The sequence below is a fragment of the Hyperolius riggenbachi genome, chromosome 8, assembly GCF_040937935.1.
Source record: "Hyperolius riggenbachi isolate aHypRig1 chromosome 8, aHypRig1.pri, whole genome shotgun sequence".
Lineage (NCBI taxonomy): Eukaryota > Metazoa > Chordata > Amphibia > Anura > Hyperoliidae > Hyperolius > Hyperolius riggenbachi.
The window spans coordinates 42,297,761-42,317,484 of record NC_090653.1 but is presented as its reverse complement, the minus strand read 5'-3'; the positions used below and the strand labels follow the sequence as shown (position 1 = coordinate 42,317,484).

The following is a 19,724-nucleotide window of genomic DNA, read 5'->3' as shown; positions in this document are numbered from 1 at the left end:
TCACTGCGATCATGTCTTGTTCTCTATGGCTTCCCAGCGCAAATACCGCGATAGCAACGCAGCACGATTGCACTTTGAATCGCGTTTAGCAGTGGAGAAGGGCTCTAACTGTTGGGAGTATCAGGGGTTAACATCAAAGTGATAGACACAAGCGATGATGGGGGTCTGACTGTTGCAAGAAGGTGGGGGAGGGGGTAAGGGAATAGGAGTGGACACTGGAGCTTATAGGGTCTTACCACTGGGAGAAGCTGGGGGGGAGGCAGGGTAAGGGAATAGGAGTGGACACTGGAGCTGATGGGGTCTTACCATTGGGAGCAGCTGGGGGGGAAGAGTAGGACACTGGATCTGATGGGGTCTGAGTGTCTAAAGCAGCTGGAGGAAGAGGAGGAGAGATCTAAGAAAAGGGGTGGACACTGGAGCTGATAGGGTCTTACCATTGGGAGAAGGTAGGGGAAGGAGGGGTAAGAGAAAAGGGAGGGGGGTAACAGGAGCTGAAGGGCCTTACCATTGGGAGAAGGTGTTGGGGGTAAGGGAAAATGAGTGGACACTGGAGCTGATGTGGTCTAACCATTGGGAGAAGCTGGGGGGGGGGGGGGGGATTAGGAGTGGACACTGGAGCTGATGGGGTCTTACCATCAGGAGAAGGTGAGGAGGGAAGAGGGGGTAAGAGAAAACGGTGGACACTGGATCTGATGGGGTCTGACTGTTTAGAGCAGGTGGAGGAAGAGGAGGAGACATCTAAGGAAAAAAGGGTGGACAATGGAGCTGATAGGGTCTTACCATTGGGAGAAGGTAGGGGGGTAAGAGAAGGAGAAGAAGGGGGTAAGAAAAAAGAGGGGGGGGGGTTAACATGAGCTGAAGGGGTCTTACCATTGGAAGAAGGTGGTGGTGGGGTAAGGGAAAAGGGGTGGACACTGGAGCTGATGGGGTCTTACCGTTGGGGAAAAAGTGGGGGTAAGAGAATAGGGGTGGATGCTGATGGGGTCTGACTGTCCAGAGCAGGTGGAGGAAGAGGAGGAGGAAATCTAAAAGAAAAGGGGGACACTGGAGCTGATGGGGTCTTACCATTGGGAGAAGTTTGAGGGGGGGGGGGGTGTAAGAGCAAAGGGGTATATACAGGAGGTGATGGGGTTTGGCTGTTGTGAGAAAACGCAAGGAGGGTGGTGGGGGTGAGATCAGTAAACTTTGTATGGGATAGAATAATGAGGCTGATTTACAAAACTTGTATCTCATGAATTATCACACTATTTTCACCTTATCTTACCTTTTGTCCTTTAAACTGAGGCCCTTTTTACACTTGCGTTGGAAACTTGCGTTGTGTTACCCTGTTTTACCGAAGGGTAACGCAATGGCAATGCAAAGCAATTAGGACAACGCAGGGGCAACAGCGCATTACCGCTGGACTTCCTCAGTGGTGGAAGTTATGCAAGCCAATGGGGACGCAAAGCTTTTAAAAAGGTTGGCGGCGGTGTTGGGGAGCACATGTGCAGAACGACAGAATATGAATCCCAGTACTCCTGTCCAGCAGTGAGTACGTAACGTCACTGGGTGAGGGGCGACAAGGTGTGCAGGGGGCGGTGCTATGCATATGACCCTGTCAGCGAACTCTGCCACAGGGTCATATGCTAGTTATTTTGTGCGTTGTGGTGCAATGCGGTGGAGGCTAGGCATCAATCCACAAACACACTTGAAACTACATAGAGCATACATGTCATACTCCGTCCCGCGGGCCAAATCTAACCCTCAGGGCCATTCAATTTGTCCCTCAAGTGGTTTCCCCACTTTGCATTATGTTTGGCCTACTCTAGGCTACCAGGGAAGCTATAGTGGAGGTGAAGTCCTAGAACACCAGGGAAGTCATATGGGGGAGGGAGGGGGAAAGCACTAAACACTAGGGAACTGTATAGGGGAGGGTGGGGGCCTCTAGACACAAGGGAACTGTATAGGGGAGGGAGGACCACTAGACACCAGGGAACTGTATAGGAGTTGGAGGGGGCCATTTGACAAGAGAGAACTTTATAAGAGAGGAAGGTGGCCAGGAGGCATTGAGGTTGGCCCACGACTAGGTCCCAGTGTACAATTTCGGCCCACTTTGAGTTTGACACCCCTGACATAGAGGAATGTCTGAGGCAGGGAGCACATGTGTTAGAATCGTTTGCATTATGCACGCAATGCTACACAGTTATTCTGCTTTTGGGTTTCCTGGGGGTCAAAATTTACTGGCGCCTTTTTTGGACGTATGCCCACATGGGGGCTTGGGGTCCGAGGAGGGAGGCCCATTCTAACTGCGCTGAGGGTTTCTGTTCTGTGGGCTGTTGCTGCACCAGGGCTCAAACTGACAGTGTTTCACCCAAAACACTGTCACAGGTGTGCAGCTGTGGATGGAAATCCAATGAACCCGTTCCTGTATCTTCTTATTACCCATCTTCAGGTTTCTCGTCATGGCGCCTCGTCTTCTACACGTGGGAGTCCAAGAAGCTGTATGGGTGCAGATGGTGTGGCCTCCGGGGACAACAGCACCCAGTAATGACATCACAGTGACCCTATACCTGCGGAATCAGAAAACCATGGCCGAGTGCACTACGCGCTACGAAGTAACACTGAAAAAATCAGAGAATCACATAAAAAAACAGACTATAGAGGTAATGTGATCAATGAAAGAGGAACTGTAGTGAAAATAACATAATGAATAAAATTGTATACCAATTATACTCACATATAAGCAGACCCGTGTATAAGCCGAGGTACCCCCTTTTCCCTCAGAAAAAGTGATTGACTTGCATATAAGCCCCCTCCACAGTATAGCTCCCTCCCCATAGCCAGTTGTGCCCCAGGATCATACAGCTGTGTCTCAAGAAGCAACTAGATGGCGTCATAGATATGAGGCACAGCAATTGCCACACAGGAAGAATCCCCGATCATTGCACTGCTGACAAGTTGCTTGCACTCTCCGCTCCACAAGCCAGGGGACACAGGTAGTCTTGAGCAGCACAGTCTGCACCATGTTGCAGGGGATGGGGGGGCACAGACACAGCAGGGCGGCAGCTGGCAAGAGCGGGATCACTAGTGCACAATCCTTACCCTCCTCTGCCAGTAACAAAACCTGCTGCCCCATCTGTTCTGCTCCACTGACTCGCATATAAGCTGAATGGTAACTTGTCAGCACATTTTTTATGCTGAAAAATTAGGCTTATACACGAGTATATACCGTATTTCTTCACAATATTCATGTATTTAGTCGGTGTTTATCCATTGTAAAAACTCTCCTCTCCCTGAATTACTTTTTTGAAATTTATCACAGGCGGCAACATCTTTAGTACTGGCAGGAGATCTCTGCGGAATGTTAATTTCTAAATTCAGTTCTAAATTCAGTAGAAAATATATCTGGTCTCCCAGAATACCTGAGGGGGGTGAGAGGATAATTCCACCTAATAAACAGGCCAAGCCTCGGTGGGTGGAGCTACATAATAAAATACAGCAATATATAGCTATAGGAAGAAAAAGCTGGATATTTAACATAAGAGTGGGTATCTTGAATAAGTTACTGCTTTCTACTGTACAGTATGTTGGTACAGGTCCTCTTTTAACACTCTTATTACACTGGCATCTTCTACAAGAAACCTGGCCGAAGTGTGACTCTTCCTTGTTCTATTTAGAACTGATTTGGCTAAAATACCACTAGATACCAACTAGATTTGGCTACTATAACAACAAAGCTAGACTGAACCTAAGGGAAAATATCAAAGCAATCATGTATCAGTTATAAGTATTCTTTTTGGGACTGGCTGGATGCTGATTATTATAGGAAGGAAATATTGGGGCAATTAACTCAGATAGATGTCTATAGAAGGGTTGATAGGGATCCTGTTGGGACCATACAGATTAAAATAAAAGCATTAGTCGAATCTGCTGTTGCCAATGCAATAATTGATGATAAACTTGCCAAATTTTTGATTAATATCCAGTCACTCCTAGTTTTTATACATTGCCTAAAATTCATAAGAATTTAGAGTCCCCACAGGGCCGCCCTATCGTGTCCGGTGTGGACTCTATTTTCGTTCCGTTGGCACAATATTTGGATAAAGTATTGCAACCTATTGTGGTCCAGTTGGATTCCTATATTAAAGATACTTCTTGCTTCCTTGACCGGCTGAGTGGGGTTGGTGATGTTGATGGTGATGTTTTGTTGGTTACACTTGATGTGGAGAGCCTCTACACCTCCATCCCACACGATGGGGGTGTAGAGGCCATAGATTGGTACTTAATGACCCATCTTGACCATTCAAGCAAGCAACGAACTTTTTTACTTGAACTTTTGAAGATAGTACTTCACTTTAATTATTTCAAGTTTGAGGACAATTTTTATATACAACAGAGGGGAACGGCGATGGGGTCGAACGTGTCCCCGTCCTATGCAAATCTTTTTATGGGTTTGTTTGGGTTTGTTTGTGGAGTCATTCGTTTATACTGATGTACTTTTCCGCCAGCATGCTAAATGTTTGTGGAGGTACATCGATGATGTTTTTTGTTTGTGGGCGGGGCCACGTTCGACCCTTGAGTTTTTATGTTCCCCGTCTGAGCTATGTCCTACAGCGCATAGTGATTTACAGAAAGTGTCCTTTTTGGACACAATGGTTTGTAGAGAGGGTTCGAGTTTGGGGACCGATTTGTACACTAAGGGTACCGATAGGAATTCAGTCCTACATTATTCAAGTTTCCATAAAATTATTCAAGTTTCTCATAAAAACAAATGATTAAATACAAGCAAAACATCAAAAATTATTATACATTTTAAAAAAAATATATACATTTCGTAAACCCTGATGTATACCCAAATACAGTAATATATACATTAAAAGATGAAAAGGAATCGAGAGAATGGATTCCGTCTGTGTATAAAACATAATGTCTAATAAAGGCCTGATATTGGGGAGAGACTATACATCTCCTAGCATTTGTATACTAAACGGAGAAGTGCTGGGAGAAATTCAAATCCTCCAATGGCTATAACTACAATAAGACCAAAATTACGCGCTTGGAGCTGGTGGCTGCAGTACTTCTGTGGAGCCCCACTCGCTGTTTGTTTTTATTTTTTGGTTGCTATCGTTACGCAGGCTGTGAGACACCCTCTATTGGTGATGGCGTCTTTGTTTGAGCGTCCTGATTGGACACTATATTCTTTGTTTACATGCCGCTGATTGGGCGGCGTGGTTGTGACGCCATTGAGAGGCTGTCTCCAGCTTGTATGTTTTTTTTTTTTTACGAGCGACGGAGGTTAGGCCTGTGACATGACAGGCGAGTGGTGGACGTCACATGGTTGCCGTCCATTGGTCGGCACTGTTGTGACGTCACAACTGGGTGGGGTACAGATGCTAGCCTTGCTATGCGCCGATTGGTCGCAGCTGGCTCGCCCTGATGGCGTGATTGGCTGTCACATTTGAAAGCCGATTGGCTGGTAACAACATGCGGATTTTCATATCCGTATGACCGCGGGTTTAGCGTGGGGGGCTCCATGGATACAATGAGGTAGGAGCGGTGGTCTGTGGCAGACACTTGTGTATACTTTGGGGACTGTGAAGGGTTGTTTTTAGGAGGGTTTGTGAGTTTTTTCACTAAGGGGGTGGGACTTTGGGAGTTTTATATAGTTCCCCATCAGGTCCACCATATTCTGTGTGCTTTTCCATTGGAGGATTTGAAATTCTGAATACTGATTGGTCTGTTTACACTATATATTGTGTGATGAAACACAGATGTATGTATTGCAGTCATTACAACTTGACAAAGAGCATGATAGCTCGAAACAGCGGTCTGTCGTTGTTTAACTGCTTTTAACTTTATGAAAATAAAGAGACTATAAATTTACATTGGTAGTGCCTGTTCCAGTGGACCTTCTATGTGACAGCTCCAGTGGTGTGGAACGCTGTTGACTTGAGCACACTATCTTCTCCTTGCATGGGTGCTGTTCCAAACCTCCTTGACGTATCCTTTTTGGGACTGAAATGTGAAGATCAAACACTGATTTTGTAGCTTTACTTGCCTCCAGCTGTGGGCAGTGCACCTATCTATTCAGATGTAAGACCTCTAGAATCTGAGTAGTATCCTGTGAGCCGACCATGGTCTAAAGGTGCCCATACATCAGGCAACTTTGGTGGCCGATCGACCAACCAATTCGATTATTATTGAACTGGTTAAAAATAGGGCCGAAATTGGTCGCGGTAGTTGATCGCGCATGGTGCAAGATGTGGGCCGAAGTTAGTTGCTCGAGTGTGCGGCGGTACGGCGGCCGATTTCGGAACGAGCGACGAAAGGATGAAATCCCTGCCGCCATAATGTATAAATGTGCCCCACCCACACCCGTGTGTGCATTATACATTACCTGTCCCGTGTCAGCCTCCGCACGCTGTCAGTAACCTCCGGGCAGCTCTCCGTATACGCCACTGGCACATAGCGTCTGACGTCAGATGCTATGCGCCAGTAACATGTAAGGAGAGCTGCCCGGAGGTTACTGACAGCGTGTGGAGGCTGCTACAGGACAGGACAGGTAATGTATAATGCACACACTGGGGGGGGCACATTTATACACTGGGGGGCAGCGGCGGGGCGGACGCGGAGGGCACAGCAATTCGCTTAAGAATTCTTGTCGAAATCGGACGGGAATCAGCCTGCAGTATATGGGCAGCTTTGACGAACGGACACATTTATCTCTAATCAGATTCAATTAAAATTTAGAGAGAAATTTGTCTCCATCGAATCTGCCCATAATCTCCTGATATATGGGCACCTTTAGAGTTCCACACCATTACCTTCCTGTGAATAAGAAGGTTTTTAAGAATGTTTTCTTTAGAGAGGGTGTAGGGTAAAATAAAGTTGAGGTTTAGGGTTATCTTACTGGATTGGAACCAGGTTTAGAACCTCAGGATTTAAAAGAAGTTTAGAGATTTACAGCATTTTGCACATGTCAAGAGGTGGCATGGGGTGGCTAAAAGTATTCCATACCACTGTTATGAAACCCCTAAAGGTGGACACTAATGATCCAATTCAGAGAAAAATTGTTCACTACACCATCAACTAACCAATCTTTGCTTCCTACCGACAAGAAAATCCAAACTTTGTTTCAACGAAAATCCAATCAGATGACCGTTTTTTTATAATCCTTTGTTATCGATTGTGCCCATTTTCAACCCATCCGATCAAATCTGATCAGAATTATCTGATTGCTCAAACAATTTTTTGCTAGAAATTGGGCCGTTAGTGGCCACCTTTAATAAGACCTGGTCCAACCTATTGAACTCAGAAGTTACATACAGGGTATATAGGGTCCACCTTTGTGAATTCAAAGTGTCACATGATTTGTCACATGACGTCTTTATAAATTGACTGTACTGAAAGGGCACTGACTTTACAACAGCACTAAGCAAGCAATATGAAAACCAAGGTGCATGCCAACAAGCTCAGAGCAAGGGCTTAACTACAGGCAGGGCCATTTCTAGACTTTTAGCTGCCTGAGGCAGACTTGTGAGGATGCGCCCCCCGCAATTTGGAATGATCGCACAGCACCCAACAATTTACGCTGCTTCATTTAATGTTCTCACATGACATGCTGCAGCTCAGCACAATAGTACACTGGCTGGCTGTGGGTCTGTGACAAACAAACTTCTCACCCTCAGCCACTCCATTCCTCCTCAGTCAGGACAGCAGTGCCACCTCCTCCCTTCTGCTGTGCAATTCAAATGAAGCACTGCTGCTCTCCTGCCTCCCCCTCCTCACTCACTGTCAGACTCCTCACACTGCACAACAAGCTGCTTTTCCCCAATGATGACCTCTTCACCTCTCTCGCTCTCCTCTCGCTTCTCCTTCTACTCTGACTGCAAGTTGCTAGTGAAAACACACAGTGCAATGCTGTCCCTGTAATCTCTGCGCCTAATGCAAATGTTTCACCTTGCTTCATGAAAAAACCGGCCTTGACTACAGGGGAGTAGCCCCTGCGACCCTGGGGTGGGGCTTGCAGAGCTGTAAAACGGGGACAAATACAGAGGGGATGAGTCCTTTCAAAATGCACTGTACACTGGCTATGCTAGTTCAGATGGAAAGTTCTGTCAGTATGGATGAAGTTCAGAGGGTGGAGGATCAGTATGCAGTCTATTATTGAGGCTGATGAATATAGACAGTTGCTGGTGCCGACTGCACAGAATTACACAATCACAATGTAACAACAGCACTTCCCAGCAGGACCATGACAAACTTATTTATCTTCAGACTTCCTGATATGACTATTGTTACACCAAAGCATTATGTGTGCCACAGGAGGGACAGCAAACATTTACGAAAGTACAATCTATTGGGGCCCAGAACTACACGTGCTCAAAAATTATAGGGGAACTCTGACAAAAACTGTAAGACTTAAAGCAGACCTCAACTCAGTACTTCCTCGCTGCTCGAAAAGATAAGCAACAGCATAATAACATTTAAAGAAAAACATTTTTTTGCTACAGCTGATACAATTCCTACAATACAACTGCAGTGTATCTCCTTCCTGCTTTCATAGAAGCAGACATAGGGTTAACATCCTTTGTTTATAAATTAGCTGTTCTGCCGAGGCAGCCAGCTGACATAGCTGAGAGATCAAATTACAGTTGTAGAGTTAGTCACAGACAGGCTAAACTCTCTAAATACATACAGGGTGAATTTCTCTCTGTTTTCCTTCTGTCCTGTGCAAAAGTTTAGGTCCACTTTAAAATACGTATGTACGCCGACCAGCACCTTTGGTTACATCCTTTTCAGGTACTTTTGTAAAGCATAAAATAAATACTGAGAATACCCTAAGAGGAGATAGGCTAGTGCAAAACCTGTCAGATCAGTCAGATTTGTATTACCAATGGTAAGCGACAGTGACATAGAAGAAAATACATTTATAGTGCGTTTTAATCTGGGAGCAATGCTCTCCTTAAAATATGTGTACACGTGTATTTTCAATTTTACAATTTTTTTTACGATAGTGGTCCTTTAAGTTTGATTTTACAGCAAATTCACTTGTATGTGACCTAAAGTTCACTAATCCACATACCATGAACCACTAAAATTCAAAGTACAGCTCACTGTAAGTGCAATACCTTGTATGATCATTGAGCAATATAGAAGACAAACACGCCAGGTCAAATCCCAGAACACATGCAATAATGGTAACTTTCTCTTTTTCCAAAGTAATTCTGCAAATATATATATATATAGATAGATAGATAGATAGATAGATAGATAGATAGATAGATAGATAGATATATATATATATATATATATATATATATATATATATATATATTTGGACAAAATAATGGAAACACCTAACATTTTGGCATCATAATCTTTGAACATATTTTAAGCAATCAAAACTTGAAATATGTTAATTTTTTTTGTTATTTTTGTTATTTGATATGTTAAAATAATTGTTTTTTTACAGATATTTAAAACAAAGTTGGTTATAATTTATAAAAATGGCAGATCTCTCAGACTTTCAAAGAGGCCAAATTGTTGGTGCTTGTATGGCAGGCGCTACAGTAACAGAAACTGCCCGAATGCTTGGCATTTCAAGAGGTACTGTCTCAAAAGTAATGACTGCCTTTGAAAGAGAAGGAAAAACGTCCTCAGCAAAGCACAGTTGTGGCCAAAAGTCAAAGTTGTCTGGGAGAGACCGTCGGACTCTAAATCGAATTGTTAGAAAAGCTCGCAAGACCACGGCTCCTAAAATCACTGCAGAGCTGAATGAACACCTACAGAACCCAGTTTCCACAAAAACTGTTCATCGGGAGCTGCACAAATCTGGATTCCACGGAAGAACTGCAATTAGAAAACCTCTGCTCTCAAAGACAAATGTTTCAAAGCGTTTAGAGTGGTGTAGAAACCACCAGAATTGGTTCCTCGAGCAGTGTAAACATGTGATTTTCTCTGACTAATCATAGTTTACCTTATTTCCGACCTCCGGCCGAGTGTACGTTTGGAGACAGCCAAAAGAAGCATTTCATCCAGACTGCCTTCTCCCAACAGTAAAACATGGCGGGGGTTCTGTGATGACCTGGGGTGCTATTTCTTGGAAATCTGCCGGGCCAATGATTTCCCTTCATGGAAGAATTAACAGCCGAGACTATATAGGAAGTTTGGGCTACCATGTTCATCCTATGGTTCAACTCAAGAACTGTTTCCAGAGGGGAATGCATCTTTCAAGACGATAATGCCCCAATCCATACAGCTAGAATTGTTAAAGAATGGCACGAGGAACATTCTAATGAAGTTGAGCATCTCATCTGGCCACCACAATCCCCCGACCTCGACATTATTGAGCATTTATGGTCGTTATTAGAGATTCAAGAAAGAAGTCTATTTCCGCTGCCACCGTCTCTAAAAGAACTGCAGGATGTTTTAACTGAAAAATGGCTAAAATTCCTTTGGAAACAATTCACAATTTGTATGAATCAATACCTCGGAGAATTGAGGCTGTAATTGCCGCAAAAGGTGGACCTACACCGTATCAAAATATATTTTGTTGATTTTCAAGGTGTTTCCATAATTTTGTCCAACATCTGTAGATGTATGTATTGTAACTCTACTGACAACTAGTCTTCCATTTTGTTCCCTCAGCTCAGTCCTCAGAGGGCCGCTACATGTAAGCTGGAAGAGAACAGAAGTCGCCGCTATCTCCAGCTGGTGGCCACCAGCCATGCCCTGGGGGGGAAGCCACACGTGGTGTCTATACCTGTCTCCTATAAGAAAGGATACCTGTTCATTCAGACCGATAAAAGCATCTATACCCCTAAAGAGTCCGGTATGAATTTCTGTCTGTCTGTATGTTTGTCTGGCCATACATCCAATGATTTTGTGGCCCATTGACCATTCAAAATTGGTCAAATGTATAGAAATCGGTTGAATGTATCGAGCGAGCAAGCTTTCTCTGATTGGTCCAATATTACTGAGTAATTCTGATTTTCCGTTTTCCGATTTACATCGATAATTCAGAAAATCGAAAATACTCAATAGTCTTGGACCAATCAAAAAATGCAGTGATTTACCATGAAAATCGGAAATCCTTGGAAATTTTAGGCCAATCAGAAGACTCGAAAATACGCAGTAGTATCCTAGTCTTTTGATTGGTCTATAATTACCGCGGCAATCCAATTTCCGTTTAAAAAATTCTACACTCTCTGATTAGTTGAATGCTTCAGAGTTCTGAAGTGTTTAGTCAATAAACAGTTTACAAGTAAATTGTAATGTAAAGCATTGGTTTTTAAATAGAGTCTGAAGTGAGATTAAAATCTTTCTTTTACCTTTTATTTATGTGCAGCATTATGTCCAGGGCTAAACCGCCGCATCCCCGCGGCAAAACAAGGGTTTTATACCACCCAAATCCCCGAGGCTGAAATCGGGGAGCGCTTCCTGAAAGAGGCAGAGTTTTCTGCAGTAGCTCTGCATCTACGTGTGTCAATCGCCGCCTCTCCCCGCCCCTCTCAATCTGCTTTCACTGAGAGGGGCGGGAGGAGGTGAAGATCAGAGCTGATTGGCACTAATGGAGGCAGAGTTGCAGTTCAAAGCTCCGTCTCCCCGGGCAGCAAAATCCACGACCAGGAAAGTCATGTATTTTTGCCCTGTGGTTTGGGGGGTATAAAACCCTCGTCCTGCCGTGGGGATGCGGCAGTTTAGCCCTGGAAATAATGTTGCACATAAATAAAAGGTAAAAACAAGATTTTAAATTCACTTCAGAGTCTCTTTAATGAAATTACGGACATCTGCAAACGAACTAATTTCATAAAAACCCAATACATTTTCGGAAATAGAATTACCGTCGGTAATGGAAATCAGCATTTGCGTAAATTGGAATTTCAGCAGAATTGGTCATCTGTATTTCTGACAGAATATCTACAAGCAGTATGACAATAACAGGGCATGCATGAGCTATTTCAAACATAACTGAATTACTGATGCAAATCAATCCTATACTATAATCTTCAAGTGTCCCGATGTCCCTGCTTAGGAGAACTCATGGAGAAGCATGTGATCAGTTTGATTAGCTGATAGATTTGTAAGGTTCTGATTTGCTGGTCCTGATCATGTGTTAAACCAGGATGTCATCACAGCAAATCAGGACCTTACAAATCTATCAGCTGATCAAACTGATCACATGCTTCTCCATGAGTTCTAATCAGGGATATCCCTAGTCCCCTGTCCCTGTGTCCGTGCGTTTGCGCTACTGCGCAGGTGCAGCACGGACAGCCATTGTGACGGGGCCAGGGTGGGCGTGTGCGTGGCGCCGTTTTTAAACTGGCTTAGGTCAACTAGTAAAATAAAAAGATAAGCTTATCGTTGTATAAACACACTAAGTCATACTCAAAGATATCATCCCTTGCATAGCCAAGTATAATGGCAAAACAGTAGAAGAAGGTAAGGGCCTAGAGTGCAGAGGGAGAGGATCACCCATCACTGGCAAGGACAACTGATAGATCGACAACCAGCAGCAACATCTCTTGCAGACGCGAGAGGACCCAATTGGGCACAGCTCAGCTATTTCCACCTAAGCCCTATCGGAAAGCTGCTACTGCACCTGCGCTGGTTTGCAAAAGGTTACCTCTCCGGTGTTTGGGGGCTGCCAGAGCTGGAACCGAGGGACAGAGGAGGGCAGGGGGAAGCCTTATTAGGATCCAGAGGCTTCCCCATCCCGAGGTAAGTACCCAGCAGGAGGGGTTTTTCTTTTACAGATTATCTTTAATGGGAGTGGTTAAAGTATCAATAAAGCTCTCCCAGCCCTCAAAGAATTGCTCGGAGTGAACATCTTTCTGTTGAGATGTCTCTACCCAATCCATGAGGAAAAACATGGTGTAACATCAACGAAATTGTTGTAAGGAAGGTGGGGTTGGAGAAATCCACCCTTGTAGAATAGTTTTTGTTACTTCCTTGGGCATGCTTGTTGGGTAAGGTCCACGGATGCCCAGTAAAGCGAAGCACTAGTGCAAAGAGGAAGTTTGGTGCATGACTGCCTGCTTCAACTGGGCTTGAGCGAACTGTACTTGTGCTTTCCCAGTGTAGATGCTCTCAAACATGTCCACATTCCTGGCCAGAAGATATAAACAACAATAAACAACATTTGTAAAGCGCTTTTTTTTCCTGTAGGACTCAAAGTGCATAAGCATGGTTCAGACCAGTAATTGGTTGATTGGTAAATCAGGGTACAGAGGAATAAGTATATAAGTCCGCAAATGCCAGGCTAAACAGGTGGCTTTTCAGTCTGGATTTGAATAACTCCAGGGATGGTGTTGTCTTTACTGAGTGTGGTAGGGAATTCTAAAGGGTAGGGGCAGCATGACAGAAAGCTCTGGCTCCAAAGGTTTTGAGGTGCACTCTGGGAGTGACCAAGTTTATGGATCCGGCTGATTTGAGGTTATGAGAGGTGTGGTGCAGTTTCAGCAAGGGGCCCAACACTGATTAGTTGGCCTAGAGAAGATACTTACCTCAGTAGAGGGAAGCCTCTGGATCCTCCAGAGGCTTCTCATTTCCTCCTTCAGACCTTGTTCACATTGCGTTCCGTTCGTGTGTCTGTCCACGTTGGGCGAATTTTGACACATATTTTTTTTAGATTCCCGGCGCTTGGGTGGGCGATTTGTTTTTGTGTTTACCGGTTTTCTAAGCGTCTTTTCCAAAGCGGTTTTGTAATTCACTCCCTGACGCAAGTCAGGAAGTGAACTATTTGACCTGGAAAATAATAAATACATTGTATTTATTCTTAAAAACTCAAGCGTAATCACCTTACTGCGCATTTTTATATGCGTTTGCCAATTTTCCTATACCTTCCATTGAAGCGGAATCGCCCCAAAAATAGAACACGCACCGCTTTCCTAGCCGCACTGTGAATGACCCGCACTGATATGAACCTTCTCATAGACATTCATTGGCCACGTGGTCGGGGGCGTTTTTAAAAACCATGCGCGGACGAAAAAAAAAACGAAACCGCCTGCAGTGTGAACAAGCCCTCAGACCACCGCTGCTGGCCAGGATCCTCTGAAATTTCATGGCCATCCTCCTTTCTGGGCAGTAGGGCAGAGCCCTTACTTTACTGCACAGGCGCAAGCCGTCTTGGACAAACAAGATCTCGGCCTAGCTCTGGATTGGTGGGGGTGAGCAGGATGGGGGAAGGCTTCCCTCTGCTGAGGTGAGTATCTGCCTTGGTCTCTTTTCCCCCTGCAGGTACACTTCAAGATTGCTTTTCACTGTAAAAGGAGAATAGAATTATCAATAAACTGGATTAAACACCTCAAAAGCAGGAAAACTGATCCATAGGGATTGTTATCTATGGTAAAATGAGAACATTGGACAAAAGTGTGATAAGCAAGCAATGTCACTGTCCATTGGTTGATTCGCTGACCACTCACAGCTATCCATCTCACTTCTCTGCAGTGAATATCAGAGTGTTCACGTTGGATCACATGATGAGACCCACAGATGAGACAATCACTGCCACAGTAATCGTGAGTAATCCTGACGTCAGCATATAGTATGCATGCAATGACGTTTGTTTGGCTTCAAAGTTGCAAACTAAACCCTGGTACACACTTTCAATTATCATTGGCCAATCACTGACCAATTTTACCACCGCCATGTAGTATGAGGGTCTACAGATATTGAATACTATGATTGGTTAATAATTGGCCAATCTTAATTGAAATGTGTACCAGGCTTAAAGAGGAACTGTCGCAAACATTTTAAAATTTAAAACACATACAAATAAAAGAAGTACATTTCTCCCAGAGTAAAATGAGCCATAAATTACTTTTCTCCTATGTTCCTGTCACTTACAGTAAGTAGTAGAAATCTGACATTACCGACAGATTTTGGACTAGCCCATTTTCTCATAGGGGGGTTCTCAGGGTTTTCTTTATTTTTAAAAGCACTTAGTGAATGGCAGTCTCTCAGTCCAACTGCCAAAATAGTGTGCAGCGAGCAGGGAGGCTGACCAGTATCTTTGCATTAATCATTTTCAGGGAATGTCTTTATAAAGAATAAAGGCCGTGCTGAGAATCCCCTATAGAGAGATGGACTAGACCAAAACCTGTCGGTAACGTCAGATTTCTACTACCTACTGTAAGTGACAGCAACATAGGAGAAAAGTAATTTATGGCTCATTTTACTCTGGGAGAAATGTATTTCTTATTTGTATGTGTTTTAAATTTGAAGATTTTGTGACACTTCCTCTTTAATGGTGTCCAATAATTGTTCGATCAGATTATTCAGAACCTATAGCATGAAAACAGAGAAGCCTGTTGGGCCCAACCAATCCTGAATGATTGCACTATCGATCAGAACCTGTTGATTGGCGTTGCAGATTTTTCATAGATAAGATCCCAACTGGTTTCGACATCGGGAATAGTTTGAGACGGATACACATTTTACAAAGTTTGAAAATGATCTAAGAGGAGGGGGACCTCTGGGCTCTGCAGAGGCTTCCGTCGTCCTCCACAAGATCACCACCGATGCCTGGGACCCTCTGACAGTTTGCGGTGTACCTAGGGAAAACCCCGCCTATGGCAAACATTGAAATTCACCCCCGGGGGGAGAGAGGAGTGGCACACGTCCTAATATTTTAACATGTAGTCTCATTTAAATTGATTGTGTCCAAGTTGAAGTGAAAGCATGGCCTGTGAGGCCTAGTGCACACCAGAGCGTTTCCGCTGCGGTTTGCGATCTGCTTGCGGGTGCGGATCCGCTAGGGTAATGTATTTCAATGGGCTGGTGCACACCAGAGCGGGAGGCGTTTTGCAGAAACGCATACTCCCGGGCTGCTGCAGATTTTGGATTTCGGATGCGTTTCTGCCTCAATGTTAAGTATAGGAAAAACGCAGACCGCTCTGAAAAGCGGCACTTTAGAGCGGTTTGCCAGGCGTTTTTTGTTACAGTAGCTGTTCAGTAACAGCTTTACTGTAACAATACGTGAAATCTACTACACCAAAACCGCTACACAAAACCTCAAAACGCTAGCTGAAACGCTACAGAAAAAGAAGAAAAAGCGTTTCAAAATCTGCTAGCATTTTGCGGATCTGCTAGCGTTTTTTTGGTGTGCACCAGGCCTGAGAGTGGAAAATCGCCTATACATTTCCCCCAAATAACAGCTAGGCAGCTTGCGCCCCCCCCACCTTAAAAGATGTAACCAGGCAGCAGAATGTCCCCCAGATTAAACTAGAGACTGTATGGAAAACGCCAAGGCTGCTATGTGGAAGCGCCCATGGCACGTGCCATACCTGTACCCCTGTAGACACGCCTCTACGGCAGCAATAATAAAAAGGAAAAATACTTAACAGAAGGAAGAAGTAATGATAGCTTTTCGATTGTTTGTTTTTTAGTATAGGTGTAGCTAAAAAATGTAACTGTTAAACTTGGGGAGGATTTAAAACCTTTAATATGTTTTTTTTTTTTTTGCTGTTACAGTTCCTTTGACATTTGTTAAAAAAAAGCACAACAGGAACCTAGAGAAAATATTTCTTCAAAAATATGGTTGTCACTACTAGGGATGGTCGGAAATGCCAATTTCCGATTCCACGGTAAATCCGCATTCCGCCATTGCCAATTACCGATTCCGCTACCAATTTCTGCATTCCAATGCGGAATTTCCGCCGGAAATCGCGGAAATTTCGCCCGGCTTTAACATCGATTTTCTCAAAAACTATAAGGTCTTTTTTCATCTTGTTCAGAAGATTCTGTTTAATAAACCCTGAACATTTGGTGTTTCTAGGACTTACGGGGGCTTTGCTATTAACCGCTAAAGTCGGCGGATTTTTACTGTAATATAAATGCAGAAAACAGGCAGATGCAGATTTTCTGCATTTTACTTTACAGTAAAAATCTGCCGACTTTAGCGGTTAATAGCAAAGCCCCCGTAAGTCCTAGCAACACCAAATGTTCAGGGTTTATTAAACTGAATCTTGTGAACAAGATGCAAAAACAGTTTTCAAAAAGACCTTATAGTTTTTGAGAAAATCGATGTTAAAGTCGGGGCAGAATTTCCGCGATTTCCGGCAGAAATTTCCGCACTTGCATTACCGATTTCCGCATTCCGATTCTGAAATGCAAATCCTAATCGGAATTTCGGAAATTGCATTTCCGCGGAATCCGAATGAGCATCCCTAGTCACTACAGAAGGTCAATGAGATGCCAAAAATCTAGGCTTGCATGCAAATGTAATTCAAATGTTATTCAGGTTGGATTTGGACCAAAGTAAAACCACAGGCAGCACATGTCATCGGCACATGTAAATTTACATTAGAATGATTAGCATCTTATTGGAGGTATCTAGTGACAACAGTAACATTTTTAAATTATTCCTGTTCCCTTGTCTCAGGGACAGGAAATGAGGTAATGAGAAGTGGAGAAGAAGAGAAGTGGCACTGTGCAGTGGTTATAGAGAGAAGTGGCACCATGCAGCATTTATAAAGAGAATGGACACTGTGCAGTGGTTATAGAGAGAAGTGGCGCTGTGCAGTGGTTATAGGGAGAAGTGGCGCTGTGCAGTGGTTATAGAGAGAAGTGGCGCTGTGCAGTGGTTATAGAGAGAAGTGGCACTGGTGCAGTGGTTATAGAGAGAAGTGGCGCTGTGCAGTGGTTATAGGGAGAAGTGGCGCTGTGCAGTGGTTATAGAGAGAAGTGGCGCTGTGCAGTGGTTATAGAGAGAAGTGGCACTGGTGCAGTGGTTATAGAGAGAAGTGGCACTGGTGCAGTGGTTATAGAGAGAAGTGGCGCTGTGCAGTGGTTATAGGGAGAAGTGGCGCTGTGCAGTGGTTATAGGGAGAAGTGGCGCTGTGCAGTGGTTATAGAGAGAAGTGGCACTGTGCAGCAGTTATAAAGAGATGTGGCACTGTACAGTGGTTATAGAGAGAAGTGGCACTGGTGCAGTGGTTATAGAGAGAAGTGGCACTGGTGCAGTGGTTATAGAGAGAAGTGGCACTGGTGCAGTGGTTATAGAGAGAAGTGGCACTGGTGCAGTGGTTATAGAGAGAAGTGGCGCTGTGCAGTGGTTATAGGGAGAAGTGGCGCTGTGCAGTGGTTATAGAGAGAAGTGGCGCTGTGCAGTGGTTATAGAGAGAAGTGGCGCTGTGCAGTGGTTATAGAGAGAAGTGGCGCTGTGCAGTGGTTATAGAGAGAAGTGGCGCTGTGCAGTGGTTATAGAGAGAAGTGGCGCTGTGCAGTGGTTATAGAGAGAAGTGGCGCTGTGCAGTGGTTATAGAGAGAAGTGGCGCTGTGCAGTGGTTATAGAGAGAAGTGGCACTGTGCAGCAGTTATAAAGAGATGTGGCACTGTACAGTGGTTATAGAGAGAAGTGGCACTGTGCAGCAGTTATAAAGAGATGTGGCACTGTACAGTGGTTATAGAGAGAAGTGGCACTGTACAGTGGTTATAGAGAGAAGTGGCACTTTGCAGCAGTTATAAAGAGATGTGGCACTGTGCAGCGGTTATGATTATAGAGATGTGGCGCTGTGCAGCGGTTATTATAGAGAAAAGTGGCACTGTACAGTACTATGCAGTGGTTATAGAGAGAATGTTAACTGACACTCTAATTCTTTTTCTGCTTTCTTGATAATTGCTGTTTATAGAATGCTGAAGATCTGCAAGTAGGAAAAGAGCAGCAGAAACCGAAAGACTCAATTGTCAGTTTTAAATTCCAGATTCCGGACATTTCAACGTAAGTGATGTGGCTCTATGGAGTAAATTATTATCATTGACTCGGGATCGGTTATATAAGGGCTTGTCTATCAAGTGACAACTTATTCCTTTGCTCGTCATTTGGAAAAAGCTGTAATTTCCCACAGTGCAATGAGGTTCACAGATAGCAAATTGTCAGGACCATGGACATGACCAGTGGCGCAGCAATAAGGGTTGCAGAGGTCTCGACCACACCGGGGCCTTTAGGCCAGAGGGGCCCCGTGGGGCCCTCCCTTAACCACAGTATTAGCTCTATTGATCATCTATTGATGTAATAATCACTTCTATAGATGCTTTGAATGATAGCAATCAACAAACTGTTCCCCATCCCCTTCTTGCACCTCTGATTCTGTGGTTGTCCTTTGCAGGTTTTGGTGCCCCGTATCATTTGTTATGTATAGTGCTTGGGGGGTGCAATGTAAAACTTGCACCGGGGCCCATAGCTCCTTAGCTGCGCCACTGGTCATGACATCACACTCTGGGAGGGGTTTAAACCACAATATCAGCCATACAGACCCTTCTGATGATTTATTAGAGAAAATGTAAAGATTTCTCGTGGGAAAGGGGGTATCAGCTACTGATTGGGTTAAAGTTCCTCTTTAAGCCTCATACACGTACAAGGACTATCGCCTGCATTGATCGGGACTCGATTCCTCAAGCAACAGCTGGGGGCCAAGTGCTGTAGGTTCTTTTGCGTTAAATTCTCGGCAAAGGCAGCTTAGCACAGCTGCCTCAGCCAAGAGCCGTCTAGCATGTAGACGCACCCTTAGGCCTCTTGCACACTACATGTGATTTCAATTTTTTATACAATCCGATTTTTGATTTTGATTAAAAAACGTAGCAGCATGCAGTAGTTTTTTTTTTTTATAAAAAAAAAAAAAAATCGGAATCGCATGTAGTGTGCAAGAGGCCTTACTCCCCATTTGCAGCCCTGCTTTTTTCATTTGAAACCCCTCTTCTAACTTTCTGGCACAAGAAAGAGGGACACTTAAGCCACGCCC

General features: G+C 44.2%; 2 protein-coding genes across 2 annotated transcripts in view; one reads left to right on the top strand and one right to left on the bottom strand.

Moving 5' to 3' along the window:
* Positions 1-19,724, bottom strand: part of EGFL8 (EGF like domain multiple 8) — a 309,298-nt gene that overhangs the window by 98,467 nt on the left and 191,107 nt on the right. The window lies entirely within an intron of this gene.
* Positions 1-19,724, top strand: part of LOC137528756 (complement C4-B-like) — a 158,322-nt gene that overhangs the window by 6,964 nt on the left and 131,634 nt on the right. Inside the window, exons 3-6 of the mRNA XM_068250296.1 lie at positions 2,432-2,642; positions 10,630-10,813; positions 14,431-14,501; positions 18,615-18,703. Of these exons, the coding sequence (XP_068106397.1) occupies positions 2,432-2,642; positions 10,630-10,813; positions 14,431-14,501; positions 18,615-18,703 (555 nt within the window). The remainder of the gene's footprint in view (positions 1-2,431; positions 2,643-10,629; positions 10,814-14,430; positions 14,502-18,614; positions 18,704-19,724) is intronic.